The sequence below is a fragment of the Typopeltis vanoorti genome, chromosome 1, assembly GCF_054136105.1.
Source record: "Typopeltis vanoorti isolate ZY-2024b chromosome 1, IOZ_Tvanoo_1.0, whole genome shotgun sequence".
Taxonomy (NCBI): domain Eukaryota; kingdom Metazoa; phylum Arthropoda; class Arachnida; order Uropygi; family Thelyphonidae; genus Typopeltis; species Typopeltis vanoorti.
This window is the reverse complement of record NC_143549.1, coordinates 126,013,150-126,032,994: the sequence shown is the minus strand read 5'-3', so window position 1 is coordinate 126,032,994 and position 19,845 is coordinate 126,013,150. Positions and strand designations below refer to the sequence as shown.

Genomic DNA, 19,845 nt, shown 5'->3' with positions numbered 1-19,845 from the left:
CAAAGTCGTGAATGCAACATGGAGTTCAGTGCCAACTTTTCATAGGATGAAAAAAATCCCGTTTATGAGAAGGAGATTCTAGAGCTTTTGCATAAACTGGATATAAATATGGCAATAGGGATTGGTGGGATATCAGCATGGATACTACAAGAGTGTTCAGCTCAAGTGGTTTTGCCTTTGAACAAGCTGTATAATTTAAGGCTCAGAACATTGCACAATTTCGAATTGTCACTATCTGGGAAGTGGCGTTTGAGATTTCGGAAAAGATGGTAAAAGTTTACGCACTGAAATGGTTTGACAAAGAATCTGTACTTTGCGAAGAACATCAAGAGTTAACTAAGGAAAAGTCATTCCTGAAAAATTGTTCACATTTTATAATAGAGTCAGACAAGGAAAATGGATACTCCATGACATTTTTAAACTTTAATAAGTCTTTTGACAGGATACACCATGGAAGGCTGCATCATTTGGAGGATATATGATTGGATTATAAACTGTTAACGTGGGTCAGAGAAGGACTGGATGACAGATATCGAAATGTGGTGTATTGGCGTTTAAGTCTGCTGAATTGAAATTGGTCAGTGATCTACCACAAGGATCTGTACTGGTTCCATCGTTATTCACACTAGCCACCTAAATTTTGTAGAGGTTTTCGAGCTGATCATATCTGTTCTGTGAAGATATATTACATGGCATGTTATATTTCTGGGATTATGTTAGTAGAACTGATCATTCTAAAGAGTTTCTGCAGATATGAAGTTTAAGTTTCAAGATTTATATAGCAAAGATTGTGAATACAATTCAGAAAATAATAACAATGCTGTAACGATCATTGTCACATAAGGATAAGGATGTTATATTGCATATTGCCTCATTGTAAGGCCCTGATACGATATTACCTGGGCCTTGTGTGCAGATATTATCTCCTGGTTTTCAAGGTGATGCAGATACAGCGGAGTGTGTGCAAAGAAGGAGTCACAGATGAGAACCGGACTGTTGAATGTAGATTATGAGGAAAGTTTGAGAAATTATTGATAAACACTTGCAAACAGGAGAATTTAAAGTGATATAATTGAATCCTACAAGCTTCTAAAGGATCATACATTATAAAATGACATGGCATTTTTTATTTTATGGAAGGTGGGGAGGGATGAGAAGGTGTGAGAGCTTTCTCTCATAGACTGGTGCCTGATTTGAATTTGATCACTTTCGGAGGTGGTGCGTGAAGGTAACCAAATGATTTCACGAAATAGTATGATAGCGTCGATAGGTGATATGTAATTTCACTCGATAACTCTCTTTGTAAGACTCTAATAATACATAAATACTTAAATGGTCATTTGTTAATGTCGATAGACGACGTGTTCCCATTCCAGTTTTCCTTCTTTATACTTGTAAAAAATCATTAAATCATTAATAATTCTGATGGCATCTGATATATTTTTTACGTCTCGTAACATCCGACGTAAAAAAAAAATTGTTGGTATATTTTCTATAAGTGGGGTGTAGATATGAGACAATTTCCCCGCGTATCTTGCAAATGTTAGATATTCAGAAGCACTTCGGGAAAGGAATCAATCATTATTGACACTTTCTGAGAAGAAAACCTGTTCGATAACCTGTAGGACTAATTCATATTCAATTGGTAAAGCTTCATAAAATTTCTCCAAGTCCTAGAAAGTATTCAGACTGTGATATATTTAATCTTGGTTAACATTAGTAGAATATCTGAGATTTTGTTGTGAGACGTTTGATTACAAATGTCGAAATTGGTGTTGTCAGAAAGATGCCAGAAAACGAATTTAACATAGGGTATGCACGTCAGTAAAGGTAATAACAACTCAGATGAAGAAAAAATGTGTAATAACTTCTAAATGAAATTTATTAAATCAGTAGAGCAATTTCTGAAATTAGGAGTGAATATAATTTGCTTGATTCCTACAACTAAAATCTATAAGAGATATAAGTAACAGCCAAAATCGCTTCGGAGATCAGTCAACGATTGCGTTCCGTTGTAATTAAATTGTCTATGTGGTTTATGAATGCTTCTTAACTCTGGTATCTTCTCAAAATCAGTTTTAAATTTAGTACACTTCTTCATTTTCATTAAATGTAAATACTTCCGAGCTGGCGTTAAGCACTTACAGTTATTTTCAACTTGAGAGAAAAGAAAACGGTATGGGTAAAGATTCGGTTTTCGGCATGCTTGACCTCATACATATCGAGTTGTAATTCCAGGTATCATTAATATTAATTCCACCGCTAGACCCTCTCGTTGACAAGACACACACTCAAGTTATTATTTTTTTTTTGTTGTGCTCCACCTAAGGCATGCCTATCAAGACCGCAAAAAAGGGTGCAACGTCAGTGCAAATTGTTTTCCCATGCTCTAGAGTCAAATGACCATTGGAACGAATGAAAGAAAGAAACCGAAGCCAACCAGTACTACCTATGGACTTTCATTTCATGTTGTCAAATCTGAAATTGTTGAATACTTAGAAGGGAATTTGTTTCCCGTTGAACCGGTATCAGCCTTGTTATTCTACTCATATTTCGACGGAAAAAACTTGAATGATTTTCAAGTCAACCACTAATATCTTTTAGAGCCTAAAAATTTGGATAATGTATAACTGCCTTTATTTTCTCTAATTGGAAGGAAATCTTATCACATTTTGTAGCATAGTATATCCCATGATGATTAGTCAGAAAAATGTTTTCATATTAACTCGGATTTGTAGTCGCCTTTGACCTACCTTCGTTGTTCCAAACGCACGCACACTCATCATGGAATTGCAGCTGCCACGCTTTGAAAATATAATGTCTTCCCATCGTACTTTCCACCAAAGATCGGCTAATTGGGACTCAAATCGAAATTTCCTAGAACAAAAATAATAATAAATTTAAGATAGTTTTTAATCATTTTGTTCAATGCAGTTGTAAATTGATCGTGTTAAATATTTTCTAACCACAGAAAACAATCTATCCTATTTTAGAAAATATTAAGTAATATGAAAGCCGAGTAGCTCCTCGAGATAAAGAAGCTATCTCTAATAAAATATATTAAGAATAATTACCATAATTTCACAAAGAAGTGTTTGTTACAAGTGAGATGTTGCTGATTTTATTATTTATGAAGGATCACTACAATGTGAAGTGTTTTATGCAGTATAAAACACTATAAACAGTATAAATTATACTGTTTGTATAGCGAAATCTAGGAAACTGAGAGCTGTGTTATCTAAAAAACAACTGAAACAACTAACAGTTTAAGAAATAAGCAGGGAGGATTGTAATAAAACGAAAATAGTCCATTTGCGACATGACTGGCTTTAGCGAAACAATGATCCACGTTTTTATGAACTCTAACACGAAAGAGTTTGTGACATGCATGAAGCATGACTTTATCTCAGAAAAGACTCTGTCAACGGGATTATTACCAGGAAAGTCTTAAAAGAACGAGATAGAAAGAAAGAGCGAGAAGACACGCTACAGCAATATAACGTAATGCATTAAATCGTTGTTTTCAGTAACTGAATATTGCAAGGTCGGGTCTTTCATAAGTCCGCTACTTTATCGTTAAAGTAACTTGAAGATCCTTTTAACTACTTATAGAAGCTGAATCATGTTTATATGGCTGCACCGGGAATATGATTGACCGAAAACAGTTTCTCGTGATTGAAATCTGACAAGAGGAAAAAAAAACAAAAAAAGAAAAAACATGAATAGCACATATTAAATTGTTTAGAAAGATATAAACACTTTTCTAAATAATTATTTAGAAAAGAAACAGTTCCTTTTAAATAATTATTTGAAAAAATAGTCATCATTATTCATTTTGAAAGAGATCGTTTTTTATTTTAAAATTTGATATTATTTATATATTATATGATTTTATGTACTTTTAATTGATTAATTTTAATGAAATGCTAATATTCTATTGGGGTCAACGTGATGACCTAAATTTCAAAAACACATAATTAATGAATTTATTCCATGACGGTTTTACTATATTTTCGTGGATAAAACTTGATATGTTTTGAAATAACGAAGGAACGCACGTGGCAATTTAGTGAACAAAATACTACGGTTAGTTAGTGAGGCAGGCTATTCATATTGTTCTGTTCAAGTCCATTTAAAAGGAACATTTTAAAATTTTCTGTTATAAAAATTAAAGTAAAACTTGAATTACCTTTTATAATGTGATTTTCATATAAATGTATCCGTATTTTTTATTATACCACAAAGTCAGTCAGACGATTTTTACAACTACTTAAAAGTCCAAGTTTTAAATGATGGGTCAAACTTCTTACTTCTAAAACAAGTCATTCAAATGTCATTAGGAATATTTGGATATTCGTTTATGTTGACTTGAATCATGGCATTTTAAGAAACTAAGAAAGAAATATTAAATACAGAATTTATCCTCACCTGTAGTAAGCTAGTCCCATGATGACACCAGTGACTATTAATGCACAGGTAATGGTAGATACGAGGATGCTTACTGGAAATCCTTCTACAGTATTTGCGTATGATTGTAGAGAGGGGAGAGAGAGAGAGAGAGAGAGAGAGAGAGAGAGAGAGAGAGAGAGAGAGAGAGAGAGAGAGAGAGAGAAACAAATATTAGAATAAATATGCTGCGTGGCATTCCACATTTCCTTAGAAAAAGAACTACAAGAAATACATTAAGATCGACAAAGTACATTTTTCATTATAGTATATATATCTGTTATATTTTTCTGTATAAAAATCATATTGCTTATAGTAGGTTAGGAGCTAATTTTTCTCTGGTCTGATATCAAAGATACGTTCTTTCTGTTCATATTTGAAGAGAGGGAAAGCATCAAGGTGCACCGAAGTTTATACTCTGCTCATTATGGGATCTGTATCAGGCTTCATTATAGGATCTGTATCAGGCTTCAAGAAAATGTTATTAAATATGCAGGGACGATTTATTAATTTGTGAAGTGTTTCTTTGTATTATGTTTTATGTTCTGCCTCATCTGAAGTATTACAAGGTCAGAAAATAAGTCATTTTACATATATCGCTATTTTTATTTATTTTTTTTTTATTGTGTTCGACCATGTCATATCGTATGACTAGATTTTTGTTCGAAAGGGCTTGAGTTATAATTGACTGGAAAACTGAAAATAATAAAGAAATAGAATTAATAAAATGTTTTATCCCCAAAAAAGCTGTTAATTGTTTCGGAGGTATTTAGCTGAGATTCATTCGAAGATGCCAAGTAATTTTATATAAACGTGGGTTTTTTTTTTTAATCCTATTTCCCAAGTGAGCAAACAGACCAGTGTCAAGTTTGCGCCTGCACGTAGTGCAAGTCTAAGGCAACTCATGGTAGTGCCACTCTAGAAAACTCATGGTAAAGGTGAATTAAGCTCTGATCACCTTCACGCTGATCACTCATGGTAGTGCCACTTTAGAGTGGCACTACCATGAGTTGCCTCAGACTTGCACTACGTGCAGGCGCAAACTTGACACTGGTCTGTTTGCTCACTTGGGAAATAGGATTAAAAAAAAACAAGTTCATATAAAATTACTCGGCATCTTAAATACATAATATATACAAGTTAAAAAACTTTCCATAACTGAGATTCAGTTATTTTAATCTTTATATTACTAGGACGCATTCAATCTAAGACCGGGTCTGGGCACTATTCAAGATAATTAAGATAATTAGTTTAACGGACACAGAGTGTGGTTTGCACAGATGCCACATTAATGTAACTTGAATAGAAAAGAATAACTAGTTGGATTACTCTCCCACCTTGTTCATTTTTCTCTCTCTTTCTCTCATACTCTGAGAATTTTTTTATTTAACTCCTACTTACGAAGGATTGTAAATCAATAGTATATTACTATCCTCGTAGGCCTAGAGAATTAAGCTTTTTTATTTGATTTTAGTTTTCTTAAGTTTAAGTTTTTATATTTTAATTTATTTTTTTTACAGAATTTGGAGACTTTCCTCTAGAGATTAAACATGAGCGTTTTTCATTTAATGAAGTCCCGCATAAGCAGAAAGGCGGGTCTCATACCTAGAAATAAAATTCTTCTCCTACTTTAGCACATTTGCAACACATCTATGTCAATGGCGGAATTCGACCTCGCAGCTGTTGGTTGGAGAGCGAGAAAAGTAACCACTCCTACAATGAAAATTTTCAAAATAAAAATTAACATCTTGGCCAGTCTTACTGGTGAATATTGAACCCACACATTTCGATGGTACTTGTACTACTACTTTACTGCTACTCTTCACGTTTTGAATTTTCGCAATAAATGAATTCAAGCGACTTTAATTATTTGTATATTACCAGTGGAACATAACAGTGGACCTCCCACGATGAGTGGGAGGATAACAGTGGACCTCAACAGTGGACCTCCCACGATGAGTCTTTGACTCCATGATAACAGTGGATAACAGTGGACAGTGGACCATAACAGTGGACCTCCCACGATGAGTCTTTGACTCCATGGAGGTTTTTGTAATAATAATAATAATAAAAATAATAATAATTGTTTGAAAAGATAAAAGATAATATATGACAACCAAACATATCTAAAACTTGAAATTAGAAGTACAGATCGAAATGTTTGTCTCTCATGTCACTTTTTGGAATTTCAGTTTTAATTCTAGGAACTATTTATCTCTGACCTACTCATGTAGTTTCGTATCGAAACCGGTGTCAGGCAGACGGACAGAAACGCACACGCATGTACACACAGATTGACGATTGATAAATATATCTTGATCCATCTTTCTTTTTTTTTTTTTGCATTAAGCATAATGTCTTAATACACACACGCACTTTGACTTCTTATAAACCTAGTATTGGTGACACTGGGAATAATGTTATCATTGTGTCTGTCAGAGAATTCTTTTCATGGTGATATTTTTTGACGAAGAAAGATCAGAAAGAATTCTAGTTTTCAAAGTGAGAAATGGGAAAACGAGTTTTCAAACTAGGAAAATGCCTGTTTCTGTATAAGATCGATAAAATTTATTTTGTTTGAAATGTGATTATAAATATTCCTTACATCATAAAGAGATTAATCTAAGTCACTCCAATGAAAGGATTTTGCTAACGATGCTCTCTCTCTTTTGCTCACCAATCATCGAAAAGAACGAATGTGACTAACTTCATGAAATTATTTTTTCCGGAGGAGCACTGGTAAAGGAACTTACTGGAGATAGTTATTCTAAAACGTTGTTATTTTACTTTCAATAAGACAAATTTCTGCATTTTGAAGAAAATATCCTCTAAATATGGATAACAGTGGAAAGCCTATTAACAATTTTAGAGTTAATATTTTATACATCTCTCCATAATACAGAATTTTTATTGTTCGCAATTTATTTGAATATCACTTTTAGTTTATTCTAAAAATAAAAACTGGAAACAATTTTACGCCTTTCTTAAGATCAGATATGGCTGCTTTCTTCTTCTTTTGCATTAATATGATAAACTTCTACTATTCCTTCAAAATAAGTATGCAGCGTGAAGGCAGATAATGTAAAGTATATATCTGCATATTTAACGAAGAGAAAGATTGAACTGTTTGTTGGCTTAAGTTAGTTTTCTTTTTTATTCTTCACATATTGCTGTATCTTATCAATTTATCTTTTTCCCTGTACGTCTTTGATTTTGCCTTGTGTTTCACACACAGAAAAGATGAAATGTGAGCTGTTATTTTGCTGGAATCGTCGGTAATGTAAACGATTTGATAAATGAAATAGTATGAGCTATCTGTTGGAATAATTACAAATGTGAGCATTTGTTTAGGAAGTAATTTTCTGGTCCACAAAATCATAACTACGAAGTGAATGTAATGGGAAAAAGATACTCTAATAATGGAAACAGACAACCGAAAAAAAGTATGTTATATATATATATATATATATATATATATATATATATATATATATATATATATATATATATATATATATATATATATATATATATATATATATATATCATTTTTTCCATTTGAGCACTAACCTGATGTGCGACACTGTGGATCATCTCCAAGGAAGCCACATTTCGGAACATCAGGAGGTGGATTTCTTCTTCCTCCAGGCCAGTGGATTGCGACTTCTGAAATTTCTTCATAAAGACGTCGGGAACCAAAGTATGTCGCCACTGGCTTAAGAATGAAAACGAAAAGAGTTTACTTCAAATGTAGAATTGTTTTTTTATCTCACAATTTTGATTCGTTCAGCTAAATGCAGGCTTATATACTCTACAGAAGTTACCTGATTTTTTTTATTATAAAGGTTTTTTTATAATAAATAAAAAAAATAAAAAAAAAACCTCTCTAGAAATATATGCATACAGTGATCAAAATTAAAGTATCCCTGTTTAAGGCCTTGTGGAGTGATATCCAATAATCCAAATCCTGCGAAACTTTGCAGGAATACATTGCGCATCATACGGAAGAGATATCTAAGAGAGGAAAAAACAAACAAACAAACGTAGTTACAAAATACACCGCCAGGGGCGCTCTATGATGAACCAAATATAGCTTCAGCAATTTTTCTCTGTATGTGTAAGATGAAAAAACGCCACATAAGCATAAATAACACATTTTTATTCACTTGCATTATGCATTCACGGACTCTTGTTCAATGTGCTGCCCTTTCCCGTATATCGCATATTGCATCCTTAACATAGTGTGTCCAACGGCAGAACCTAGATGGTCGGAACTCATGTTGAACACATGCCTTCGGTGAAATGTTCTCGATGAACCTCCTGTACCCTTCGACCGATGTGTGGATGGTCCCAGATACTGCATGAAAATGACTGAATCCACAAAGAGGCACTGCTGCGGCTGTGGAACAAAAAATTGTTTATCATATCTCGATACCTCTAGGTAGTAAATGAGTAGGTTACAGGACCCAACTAGCGAATGTCCTCAAAGAAGAATGGTCCAATGATAAACGAAGCTGTAAACGCACACCGGACAGTAATGTTTGGTGAATTTAAAGGAATTTGTTGGACTGTATGCGTGTTTTTCGTAGCCCATATACGACATTTCTGGTTATTCACAGCTCTACTAGGTGAAAGTGAGCCTCATCTCTGCACAATTCATCCACTGCCACGTAACCTCCAAATCCACTCGAGCAAGGAATGTTGAAGCGAATGTCAGTCGACTTATAAAAGTCTTGCGGGCGCAACTCATGTGTCAGGATTATCTTGAATGGGTAGAAATGCAGAATCTTCAGTAGAATTTTCCAGAAAGTTGTGTAAGGTACATCTATGTGTCTTGATGCAGCATGTGCACAGTTGTAACCAACGCTGTTATTCATGATCTGCTCCACAACGGCAGTAGCAACTTCGTTTACTTGTTGTGAACTGATTGGTTTGCGACCGGCCCAGGTCTAACTACGAACGATCCCATCCAGTTTCTTCAAAACGATAATTCATGTCAGAACACATGGAGATAGTGGACCTCGTCGACCTCTGTTCAGGCGATGAAATTCGAGGAGTGCAGCAAGAGCATTGCAATTGTTTAGGTAGAACAGCTTCAGGAGTAAAGCAGGTTAGTGATATTACTGTAGACGGTATTAACAACCAGAATGGAAGGAAAAATCCCGTGACCCTCTTTTTAAACCATCATTGCACCTGTCGAGTTACGTGATATGCAAATTCCGTGCATTTGCTGTTTAAAATTTCCCGGTCGTGAATTTTGTAGCAACTTTTATTTCTCAGATATCGCTTCCGCATGTAGCACAATGCAAAGGTTCGCAGCAGTTTGATCACTGGATCACACAAGGCCTTAATCAGAATACTTTAATTTTATAATCAGCCTGTATATTAGGGTGGCTCATAATTAATGGAACATGCAGTGGAAAGGGTCCGTCACTATGAATCAACTACATGTTTTTTAATAACAGCAGATTATTTTATTAGTTATGGAAAAGCACATCACGTAAATACCTGCCATTTTTGTCTTTACAAAGGAGGACCGTTTATATGGAATGTTACGTGACTTACGGGTTGCTTTGTGTATATACTTGCACATGTACAGTAAATATAAAAATAAAGTTATCGTCTGTTTTTTAATTGCCTTTAATATGATCTTTTAATATAACAACCTCATTCGCATTTCATTTTATTCTGATATTGATTATTGCTATAAGAAAAACAAATTCTTGTTCAATATTTTCATTAGTTTTATTATCCTTAGAAACATTATTTTTAATGTCTGCTTTACTAAAATTGTTCCAAAGAATTTGAAGAATCAGAAGACCTTATTAATGTATTTTCAATCACATTAGACGGATACTTTACCTATACATAGACTACATGGGAAAGTAGCGCGATGTCTGAAACAAGAACATTCTTCCCAACATTCTTTCGAAATTAGAGACAGGTTATGATTATTACCAAGTCTAATTGATGAAAACCATAAACGCGTATTGATAAATTCAACATAACGTGCACTCGTCTCAAAATGTAAACCGTGTATGTTTGTGAAGATGCAACTTTCTTTAAATATTGTGTATCTACAGCTCACTTTTATAAGTCATTCAGCAAAGAAATGCCCGATACAAACGAGGTCATAACTTGGACGAGAAACAGATTCAACTTACCCGCATAATTCCTGTCACTGGATCCAGGTCACTGAGAGTGTAGTCAGCCTCCCTGTCTCCATTTTCGTTGATATAAATGTCTCCAGTCACAGTGTGAAGTTCATCTGTTAAAATATCAGAGCAGAACGATTGTTTAGATGGAGAAAATATGAGTGAATAGTATTCATTACAAATTCCAATCACAATAATTTACTTATTTTGCTTAGGGCCATAGAAATGAAGTCTACAACAAGACATACGGAAGAGGTTACTGACAGCATGCATATCACGTCTATTTGATAGCTAATCCGAGTGTTTACCTCCATCGAGGGTTGTATTCCACAACCTCCTAACTAAACTATAGCCATCGTTAGGATCCCCTCCTTCAGTCAATGTTTGATTAAGGGCCCACACGTACATGATCACACAGTCATAGAATGCAGCCACTATAGGATTAACCTGTAAAAAGACCAGCTATTAAGAAACTTCCAGATTTTAAACTGTTCTCCTCTCTTGAGTGTAATCGCTGAAATTTGTACTTACATCTTCTTTATTAACGACTGTGCCGAACTGCTTCCTAGATATGCTAATTACATTCCGAACAAATTTGAGAAACTTTTCGTTTGTTGGTACTCGAACAGATATTATCATTAGTGATTCGAACATCTTCCTGGCTATCTATAGTGAAAAAAACAATCTGATCTTCATAAATTAAAACAACAAAAATTTAATAATTTAGTTGATTGTAATAAACTCTTTATTACAAAAGGGTGACAAGCCATCTAACATGCATGCAGAATATTTATAAATTGATATTTATCAATATCAATAAATACCTCTTTAACTTAGTTCACAATAAAATGTATTCATTACAAATCAAACTTGATAGTTCACTGTGATGCGCATAATGGCACCAGGAAAGAATAAAGCACGTAGTTTACAGACATAACACGCTGAGGCTATGAAGCTAGCCAACTATATTTATTAATAGTATGTTCTTCTGACAGAACTGGCTTTTGTATTAAATAAACAGGAAGAAACTTCCTTCCTTTTCTGCATAAAACTGGATAACTCACCTTCCGATGTAAAGCTATTATAATAGTTCATCGCATTCTGGAAGGAATTCGAAAGTAGATATTTCCAACCAAAGAGTAAATGTCGCAGTTTCTTTGTGACTGAATTATGGAGAATAGACTTTATTTAGGGCACATACATTTTCTTTAAAAAATTTCTTGCGTACGAATCCCCAATATTTGTTTAAAATTTCTTTTTTCATTTTCATAAAAATTCAGCGTTCTTAAAATTCTGGCTTTAAATTTCACTCCTCACTCTCAAGATTAAATGCTAACTACATATTCGACTAACTAGAGGTATGCCGCTTACTAAAAATGCCTCTTCAAAGAAATTCAAAGAAAACTCTGACTAAGGAGTCAGGATATTATGTTTGAACTTCATGTGTGTGTGTGTGTGTGTGTGTGTGTATAGCTAATCCGAATGTTGTGCGCGCGTGCGTTTTTGTGTGTGTGTGTGTGTGTGTGTGTGTGTGTGTGTGTGTGTGTGTGTGTGTGTGTGTGTGTGTGTGTGTGTGTGTGTGTGTGTGTGTGTGTGTTCATTTTGCGATTTGCTTGTGTTATTCGAAGAACTTAATCCCTCTAATATTATTACTGATTTACTAGTACTCAACTGCAAGAACATGTTGAAGTCCAGTGCATGCCTGATTGTAATTAAACGCCAAAATGTCTTAACCTTCTTCATAAAACATGTGTGCTTAAGGGATGATCAGTTTGATGGTTTGATCCTTTAGAGCCTCTTATTAGGATATTCCTCTCTCTCTCTCTCACTCTCTCTCTCTCTCTCTCTCTCTCTCTCTCTCTCTCTCTCTCTCCTAGTTGCTCTTCTTTAACATCATGAATTTATTCTTGTCTTACGATATTAACTGCTCATCTGGCAACTACAAAAATATTGATCTTATCAAGTGAGCATTTAATATCATATTGTAATTTTCTTGACATTCACGCACTGTAATCTTAAGCACAATGTTCTTCGTCGCTTCTTTTAATAAATACCTTTTCATTTCTACTCAACAATTTTATACACGTTAAAGCCGTTATGGCCTTTTTCAAATCAAACGCTGTTTCAGTACATGTCGCCACCAAACCTTCTGTTTATATTTTTAGGAGTTTAAGTTATGGAAGCAGTTACTCATTAATAACTGCTTCCCCACCCAGGAGTTCACAAAACACAGTGTACTCAAAATATGGTTTGAGAGCAATGTCTAATAATGCATTCTTCCCATAGTATGTCTATTATCTGTTTCGATTCAGCTCTGAGATACTATAAAAACAATAAACCCAAAAATATAGTGTCACTGTGGGTAAAATAATATTACAAAAAAAACCTTACAAATATTTTATTCCTCATTCACTGGCCAAAATTCATGATAAAATATTACCTTAAAGGTAACTACGCTCTTTATTTTTCAAATGGTATATTCTTTTGCTCAGAATTTACTAACCTTACTTTACATTTTTCATTTGTGTCCTTATTGATCCCCTAATTGATACAGTCATAACGACATCTTTCACAACTTACCTCTAAACTTTGATTTACTACCGTCTAATTACCGTACTGTGAGATTATCCTCGGAATGAGATGTTAAATCAGAAGGTTTGGTGGCGATATGTACTGAAAGGGCGTTTGATTTGAAAAAGGCCACAACGCCGTTAATGTATATAAAATTGTTGAGTAGAAATGAAAAGGTATTTATTAAAGGAAGCGACGAAGAACATTGCGCTTAAGATTACATGTTCATAACACAGACTATCTTTCCTTCAAATTTGCAGCTCCAGTCAGAGGTGCAGCCGAGTCATTTGCCCTCATTCACGGTTTGAAGCAATTCATTAAATTTCCAAGCCAGAGTACCAGATAATCCTGATCATTCCTCCAACACTATGGAAATTTTTAAATCAACTCTCCCTACAAATGCATTGTAGATTTGCTTTCCTCTTCGCAGCTCTGACCACAACTTTATCCACCATGTCTCCTTTTCTACAGATCGAACTCCTCCCAGAAACTCCCCGATACATATACTGTTGCACTATAACGATGCGAAGTGGGAAAAACTACTCACTAGATAAGTGAAATTATCCTTGCTGGAATGAAAGCCTTACTTCTACACTCCATTGAAAATCCTCGACCTCTATACAGGCCATCTAAATATGTGTATTTGCAGTCAATGATGAAAATATAGTATATACTGGATGTCTGAAGTCAAAAACTCAGCCTTTTCAGTCAATGTACACTACGTCGAAAATAAGTGCAAGAAGATTATCAAGATATCAAAGCAGCCATTTCTTTGTTTATGATAAGGGACCACTTGTTAAATTTTATCTCTCTAAGGCTATGTGGAATAACTTCTACCAGTTCTTGTTTTCTACTCCTTCCGCATCCTAATAGTAGCAGGGTAAACTCACAAAGGGAGAACTCGGTATCCAACTCTTCCTCTGACCCTTGTACGGAAGAAAGGCAAATGATATCCTACAATACAAATAACTGCTTACAGCATGCTCTCTCTCTCTCTCTCTCTCTCTCTCTCTCTCTCTCTCTCTCTCTCTCTCTCGCTGATCTTGTGCAAACGTAGCGTTTACCCAACAGCATGGAAACAAGCCTTTATCCACCAAATTCCTCAAAAGAAAGATTAAACTCAACCATTAAACTATTGCCCCCATTAACTCACCTAATAGTTTCAAAAATGATACAGAAGTCATTAACAAACAGTTCCAGTCTTTCATTACTCCACGTTTTCATTATTTCCAGTTTTGCATTACACAATTAACTAGTTGGCCGAGAGGCCATGTAATTAATTGCGTGTGTGTGTGTGTGTGTGTGTGTGTGTGTGTGTGTGTGATGTTCCATCGAGTCCTTTTCGACTCCTGGTGATTCTATATACATATGCTCTCCATTCAGATCTCTCCCCAGCCATATCTTTCAGAATTTCCAAGCGCAGTCCAGTTGCTTCTTTAAAACTCCATCCAACCATCTAATTCTTGGTCTTCCTCTTCTCCTGCTTCCATCAACTTTAGCAAGCATCATCATCTTCTCCAGACTGTCATTTGCTCGCAAAATATGTCCAAAGTATGACAATTTTTGCTTGATGATCATATCTTTATGATCAATCTGGGAGCAATCTGGCTTTATTCTTTATTCTATATTCATTGTGGCACGCCTTTACTTATGTGAAATACTCAATTTTGCCCAAATCTGTTCGGACAGTAGCTTCTTGTTCATAATAAAGATTTCTCAGAAGGATAATGAAATGCTCTGGTACTCCCATTGTTCTTAACACATTCCACAAGTTCACATGATCTACAGAGTCAAAAGCCTTACTATAGTCAAGGAAACAAAGGTAGCCATTGTTTTAATATTCCTGTGCTTTTCTATTATCCATCTCACACTGGCGTTCTGATCTCTTATTCCTCTGCCTTTTCGAAATCCTGCCTGTTCATCTGCATTTGTCTCTTCACGAATGGTTCCAGTCTTTTCTGAATGTAAGTAAGATCCTAAGTAAGACTTTACTTGTATAAAAAATTAATGCTAAAATTCTGTAATTTTCGCACTCTGTTGCATCGCCTTTATTCAATAAAGGTATATAAACAGATTTTTTCCATTCCTTAGGCCACGTAGTTGTGATCCAAATTCGCTGACGTAGAGCGGTTAAAATTTTAACTGCATCTTCTCCCAGGGCTTTGAGCAGCTCAATAAGTATTCCATCCCATCCTGGTGCTTTCGTACTGGATAGCTGTTGCAGCACCTACCTCACTTCATTCTCCAAGTGGTATTGGCTACAGTGTATAATCCTGCTCTTTACATTTCTCCGTAATTTTGGAGTTTTTCCATCTTTTTTTTGATGTCTGCAACTTCTGTAAGATATCCTTTGTTTACTTTTCAATATTGTCACTTTAGCACTGAACTTCCCTGTCATTTCTCTGATCTAAGTTAAGGAGGTAATAAATCCTTCATTATTTCAAGCCCGAATAAGAAACTGGAAGATCGAAATCTAAGAGTTTCATGCCGAAGAACGGAAAAATAGCCTCTTGGCTCTTTATTGTAGTAATAATAATATATGGGAACACCTTTCGCACTTCGTATAGTTAAGTATGTAAGTTCTGTTCACTTAAACCTTGGTATTATCCAGGTCTACCTATTCACTGATGAGATTTCAAACAAGGTTGAAACCGGTCTGAGTAATGACTTTCCCTCATAATGTAAAACAGCAATACATCTCCTAGGAGCTGCGTTTTACATTATGAGGAAAAAAAAATTAAGGACAGTGATCAAAACTTCCTCCACCTTTGCTCCGAGTTTCCTTAGTGTTGTACTACCAAGTGTTGACTTACGCTTGGACTTGCCGAACTTTCTTCGGCATGAAACTCTTAGATTTCGATCTTCCAGTTTCTTATTCGGCTTTGAAATAATGAAGGATTTATTATCCCCTTAACTTAATTTACATCGCTGGAAAAATAGCCTCTTGGCTCTTTATTGTAATTCGCTGATATTTTTGAAAAGATCTCTTCTTTTTTTCTTTCTCGTTTTGGTCATTTATTTGTTGGCATACCTGGGTAAAGTATTTATGCCTTGTCTCTTCTGGTTTGTCGTTGAAACTCTGCATTCAAATGCCGTACTTTCTACAATTTTTCTGTGGCCTTCATTTTCTTCCTTTCCTGAGCAGTTTTGATGGCATCTTCTGACAGCCATTTAAATTTCTTATTCTTTCAAACTGTTGGAATATTGAATATTCTTCTTTGCTTTTGTTTTAATTATATATTTAATCTCTTCCCATAGTTCATCTGATTCTCTTTCACACAAATTGAGTGTGTTTAATCCGTTCTGTATACCAATATTGTATTCAGCCAGTATGTTTCCAAGATCATATCTGGTCGACATTTGTGTTATTTTCAGTTTCCGTAATTTCACATATTTCATAATCTTAATAATTGGTGATCGCTAATTAACTACTTTTCCACAGTCTGCGCCTGGAAAAGTAGTTAATTAGCGATCACCAATATCAATTCTACCATTTTGGATCTATATCAGATCTCCTTGCCAACCCTACGCAACTCTAGATATCGACCAGGCAAAGATTTTGATAAACGAATATAGCCAGTGAATATTATTCTTTTTATTACAAGAGATATTCTGGGATTCAGGAAATCATTGAAGAAGACCACTTACCACTCCTTACCAGGTGTCATACGTTTCTATGAATTCATTCGCATTGCCTGAACTTGACAATCTACAAAGGCAAGATATTTGAATTTTGTACACTCCGTAAGAAAAATCCAGCTCTCACGCCTTTCTTGACTGCACTCATTCTAAACTTTCATGGATGTCCTCTCCTCATCTTCCATAAAGTAGAAAATTATATCAGATAACAGCTTATATCACTCTTTCAGAAGCTTGCAAGTCTCTATCATATTATCCTTAATTTTCCTGCATACGAATGTTTGCAATTCAAAAACCTGCAATCTGCTCACTTATTATACATCCCACAAAACAGATATTATCTTTACCACTCTCTCTCTTTTGAATACTCTCTCTCTCTCTCTCTCTCCATTGTATCGGTATCACTTCGGAAACTAGAACGCCAGATCTGTGCGCAGTAGCCTAGGTGAAGTCGCAAGCCCTTGTAATGAAGTAAAAATAATTTTCTTCTTCTTTTATGTCAATTTTCGTTTCAGCATTGCAGTCATTCTTCGTGTTGCATTTGGAATCTTCGCCATATGGTCCGTGAACTTTCTCATACCCACAGTTCTAGCCTGTTCATGTCATTCTGTAAACAGTGTATGTCAGTTTCATTCCTGATTAGCCTGCTGTCTTAATATAATCTGAAATCAGCTATATGTTTTTTGCAAAATCCTTTCCAATGTCGTTACTCTATAGAATTAATAATAATTGATCAAGTTCTGATCCCTAAGTATACCAAGCTGGCTGTTTTAAATCATGTAGATTCATTCCTCTCATACATCATTTGTTTGCAATATCAGTCAGCGATCCACATATTCAAATTAATATTTTATAATTCTCTCACACAACAGTCTTTAATGCTGTATCCTGTCAAAAGCCTTAGCAAAGTACAAAGGTATCATGGTGGATCCATGTCCCTTGTTTAATTCAATCATAGCATTATTATAAAATGTGAGGAATATACTGAAACATGACCTCCATTATGTCTAAGACTGATGTGTCTAAATTTAGACACATCAGTCTTTGCTTCACCCTTCTGCAATGGGATATCATACATTCTCTCCCCTCCTCCTGTGGAATATTCCATGTTCTGAAGCTTAAATGATACAGCTAGGCCAAAGGCGCAGCTCAGCATACCTTTTTTATCATCCGTGCTGATATTCCATCAGCCCCCTGCAGCTAAATTCTTATTCAATTTATGCAGTTCCAGTAGTTCCTCTCATACAATTGAATTTTTCCATTCAGTGTAGAGGTTCATGTGGCATACAGTATGTTGATAACTCCTAACAAAAACTCTCGTCAGTTGAACAATCTCTTCTGCATCTACCATCCGCTTTTCTTATATACTCCTATTCACAGAAACTGCATCACCTTACATAAATATAGATTTTAGCAGTTAAAGTCATTTTCATAGATTTCTCGTTGTTTGCATCATCTATCATTCCCACGGATTTCTGTATAGTGTAATAGTTGCTGCTATTGCTTCAGAATTTTTTATGCTTTAAATCACATATGGGCACCCCCCCTCGGCCCGCATCCAGGTTTCTACTTCTTTTGATCCGGCCCTAATCTATTTTAGTGAAGTTTGTCTGATTCATGGTGGGAGAAAACATGATGTGTTCTACTAACTCCCATTAAGCTGACGTCACATGACTTGCGCAAAACACACTATGTTTTCTACAACCAAGGTCTCTTTCTAACTTTGACTAGCGCCGTGTGTGAACGTGTTACAACGTTCGGTACTTGCGTTGGTGTTGTGCTTTGTTCAGTGCCTGCATTAATGTTATGTTATGTTCGGTGCCTGCGTTGGTGTTGTTTTCAGTTCAGTGCCTGCGGTGTAGAAGACAGTTTTGTTTGACATTTCTGGATATCGCTTATAAATTTGGGACAATGTCAGGGGTTATTGCAAAAAAAAAGGAAACGTAGATGCAGAGAATCGTCAATTTCAGGACAACTGGAAGTTGTATTATTATTTTATTCTGAATAAAGGTTTGCCTGTATGTTTGCTGTGCAACGAGTCCGTATCCGTCAACAAAGAATACAACTTGAAGAGACACTTTACTTCGAGACATGCGGATCACCCAAAAATTGATGGACAGCTACGAAAAGATGAAATACAGAAGTTGAAGAAGAACTTGGATACCCACCAGCAAATATTCAACAAGCAAAGAACGCAGCACCACAGCATTGTCAAAGCCAGCTTTGTGATAATCGAAAAAATCGCTAAGCATTCTAAGTCATTTGGTGAAGGAGAATTTATCAAAGAATGTCTACTGGATGTTGCAAGTATAATATGTCCTAAAAAGAAAAAAGACTTCGAGATATTCGTTTGTCGAGACGTACTGTTGTCCGACGGATACAGAATATGGCTGATGATATCAAAAATAGTTTAAAAGAGAAGATTGATAGATTGGAAGCATTTTCAATTGCTTTAGATGACAGCACCGATGCCTCCGATACAGCACAACTATTTCAACATCACGGATTTCAACATCACAGAAGAATTATTGGCGCTTCGGCCGTTAAAAGGAACAACTACCGGTGAAGATATATTTGAAACAGTCAACACAGTCTTCGAGAGATTTAGGCTTAAATGGAGTTTACTATCTGGCATATGCACTGATGGAGCCCCCTGCAATGGTTGGTGCACAGAAAGGATTTATTGGAATAGTTCATGAAGAGCAATAGAACTACAGATCCATCCGGAAAATTTAACAAATTTTCACTGAATTATCGACCAACAAAATCTGTGTGCAAAATCGATTAAATTCACCAATGTTATGGAAGTTGTAGTAGCCAGTATTAACTCTATTAAGTCACGTGCACTTAATCACCGCCAATTTAAGTATTTAGCAGACCTATTTTCGGATTATGAAGATGTGTCTTATTTTTGTGAAATGAGGTGGTTGAATAAAGGTAAAATGTTAAAACGATTTTCTGATCTGAGACAAGACATTGCAGATTTTATGGACATAAAAGGACACACAATTAACCAAGTAAAAGATGATGAGTG

The 19,845-nt window shown here is 35.2% G+C and overlaps 1 protein-coding gene across 1 annotated transcript in view; it reads right to left on the bottom strand.

The window, feature by feature from the left end:
* LOC150110403 (atrial natriuretic peptide receptor 1-like) overlaps positions 1 to 19,845 on the bottom strand; it is a 61,589-nt gene that overhangs the window by 10,610 nt on the left and 31,134 nt on the right. The window contains exons 3-8 of the mRNA XM_090397580.1: positions 11,133 to 11,267; positions 10,910 to 11,048; positions 10,611 to 10,714; positions 8,017 to 8,161; positions 5,013 to 5,142; positions 2,754 to 2,877 (exon numbers count right to left, since the gene is read on the bottom strand). Of these exons, the coding sequence (XP_090253706.1) occupies positions 2,754 to 2,877; positions 5,013 to 5,142; positions 8,017 to 8,161; positions 10,611 to 10,714; positions 10,910 to 11,048; positions 11,133 to 11,267 (777 nt within the window). The remainder of the gene's footprint in view (positions 1 to 2,753; positions 2,878 to 5,012; positions 5,143 to 8,016; positions 8,162 to 10,610; positions 10,715 to 10,909; positions 11,049 to 11,132; positions 11,268 to 19,845) is intronic.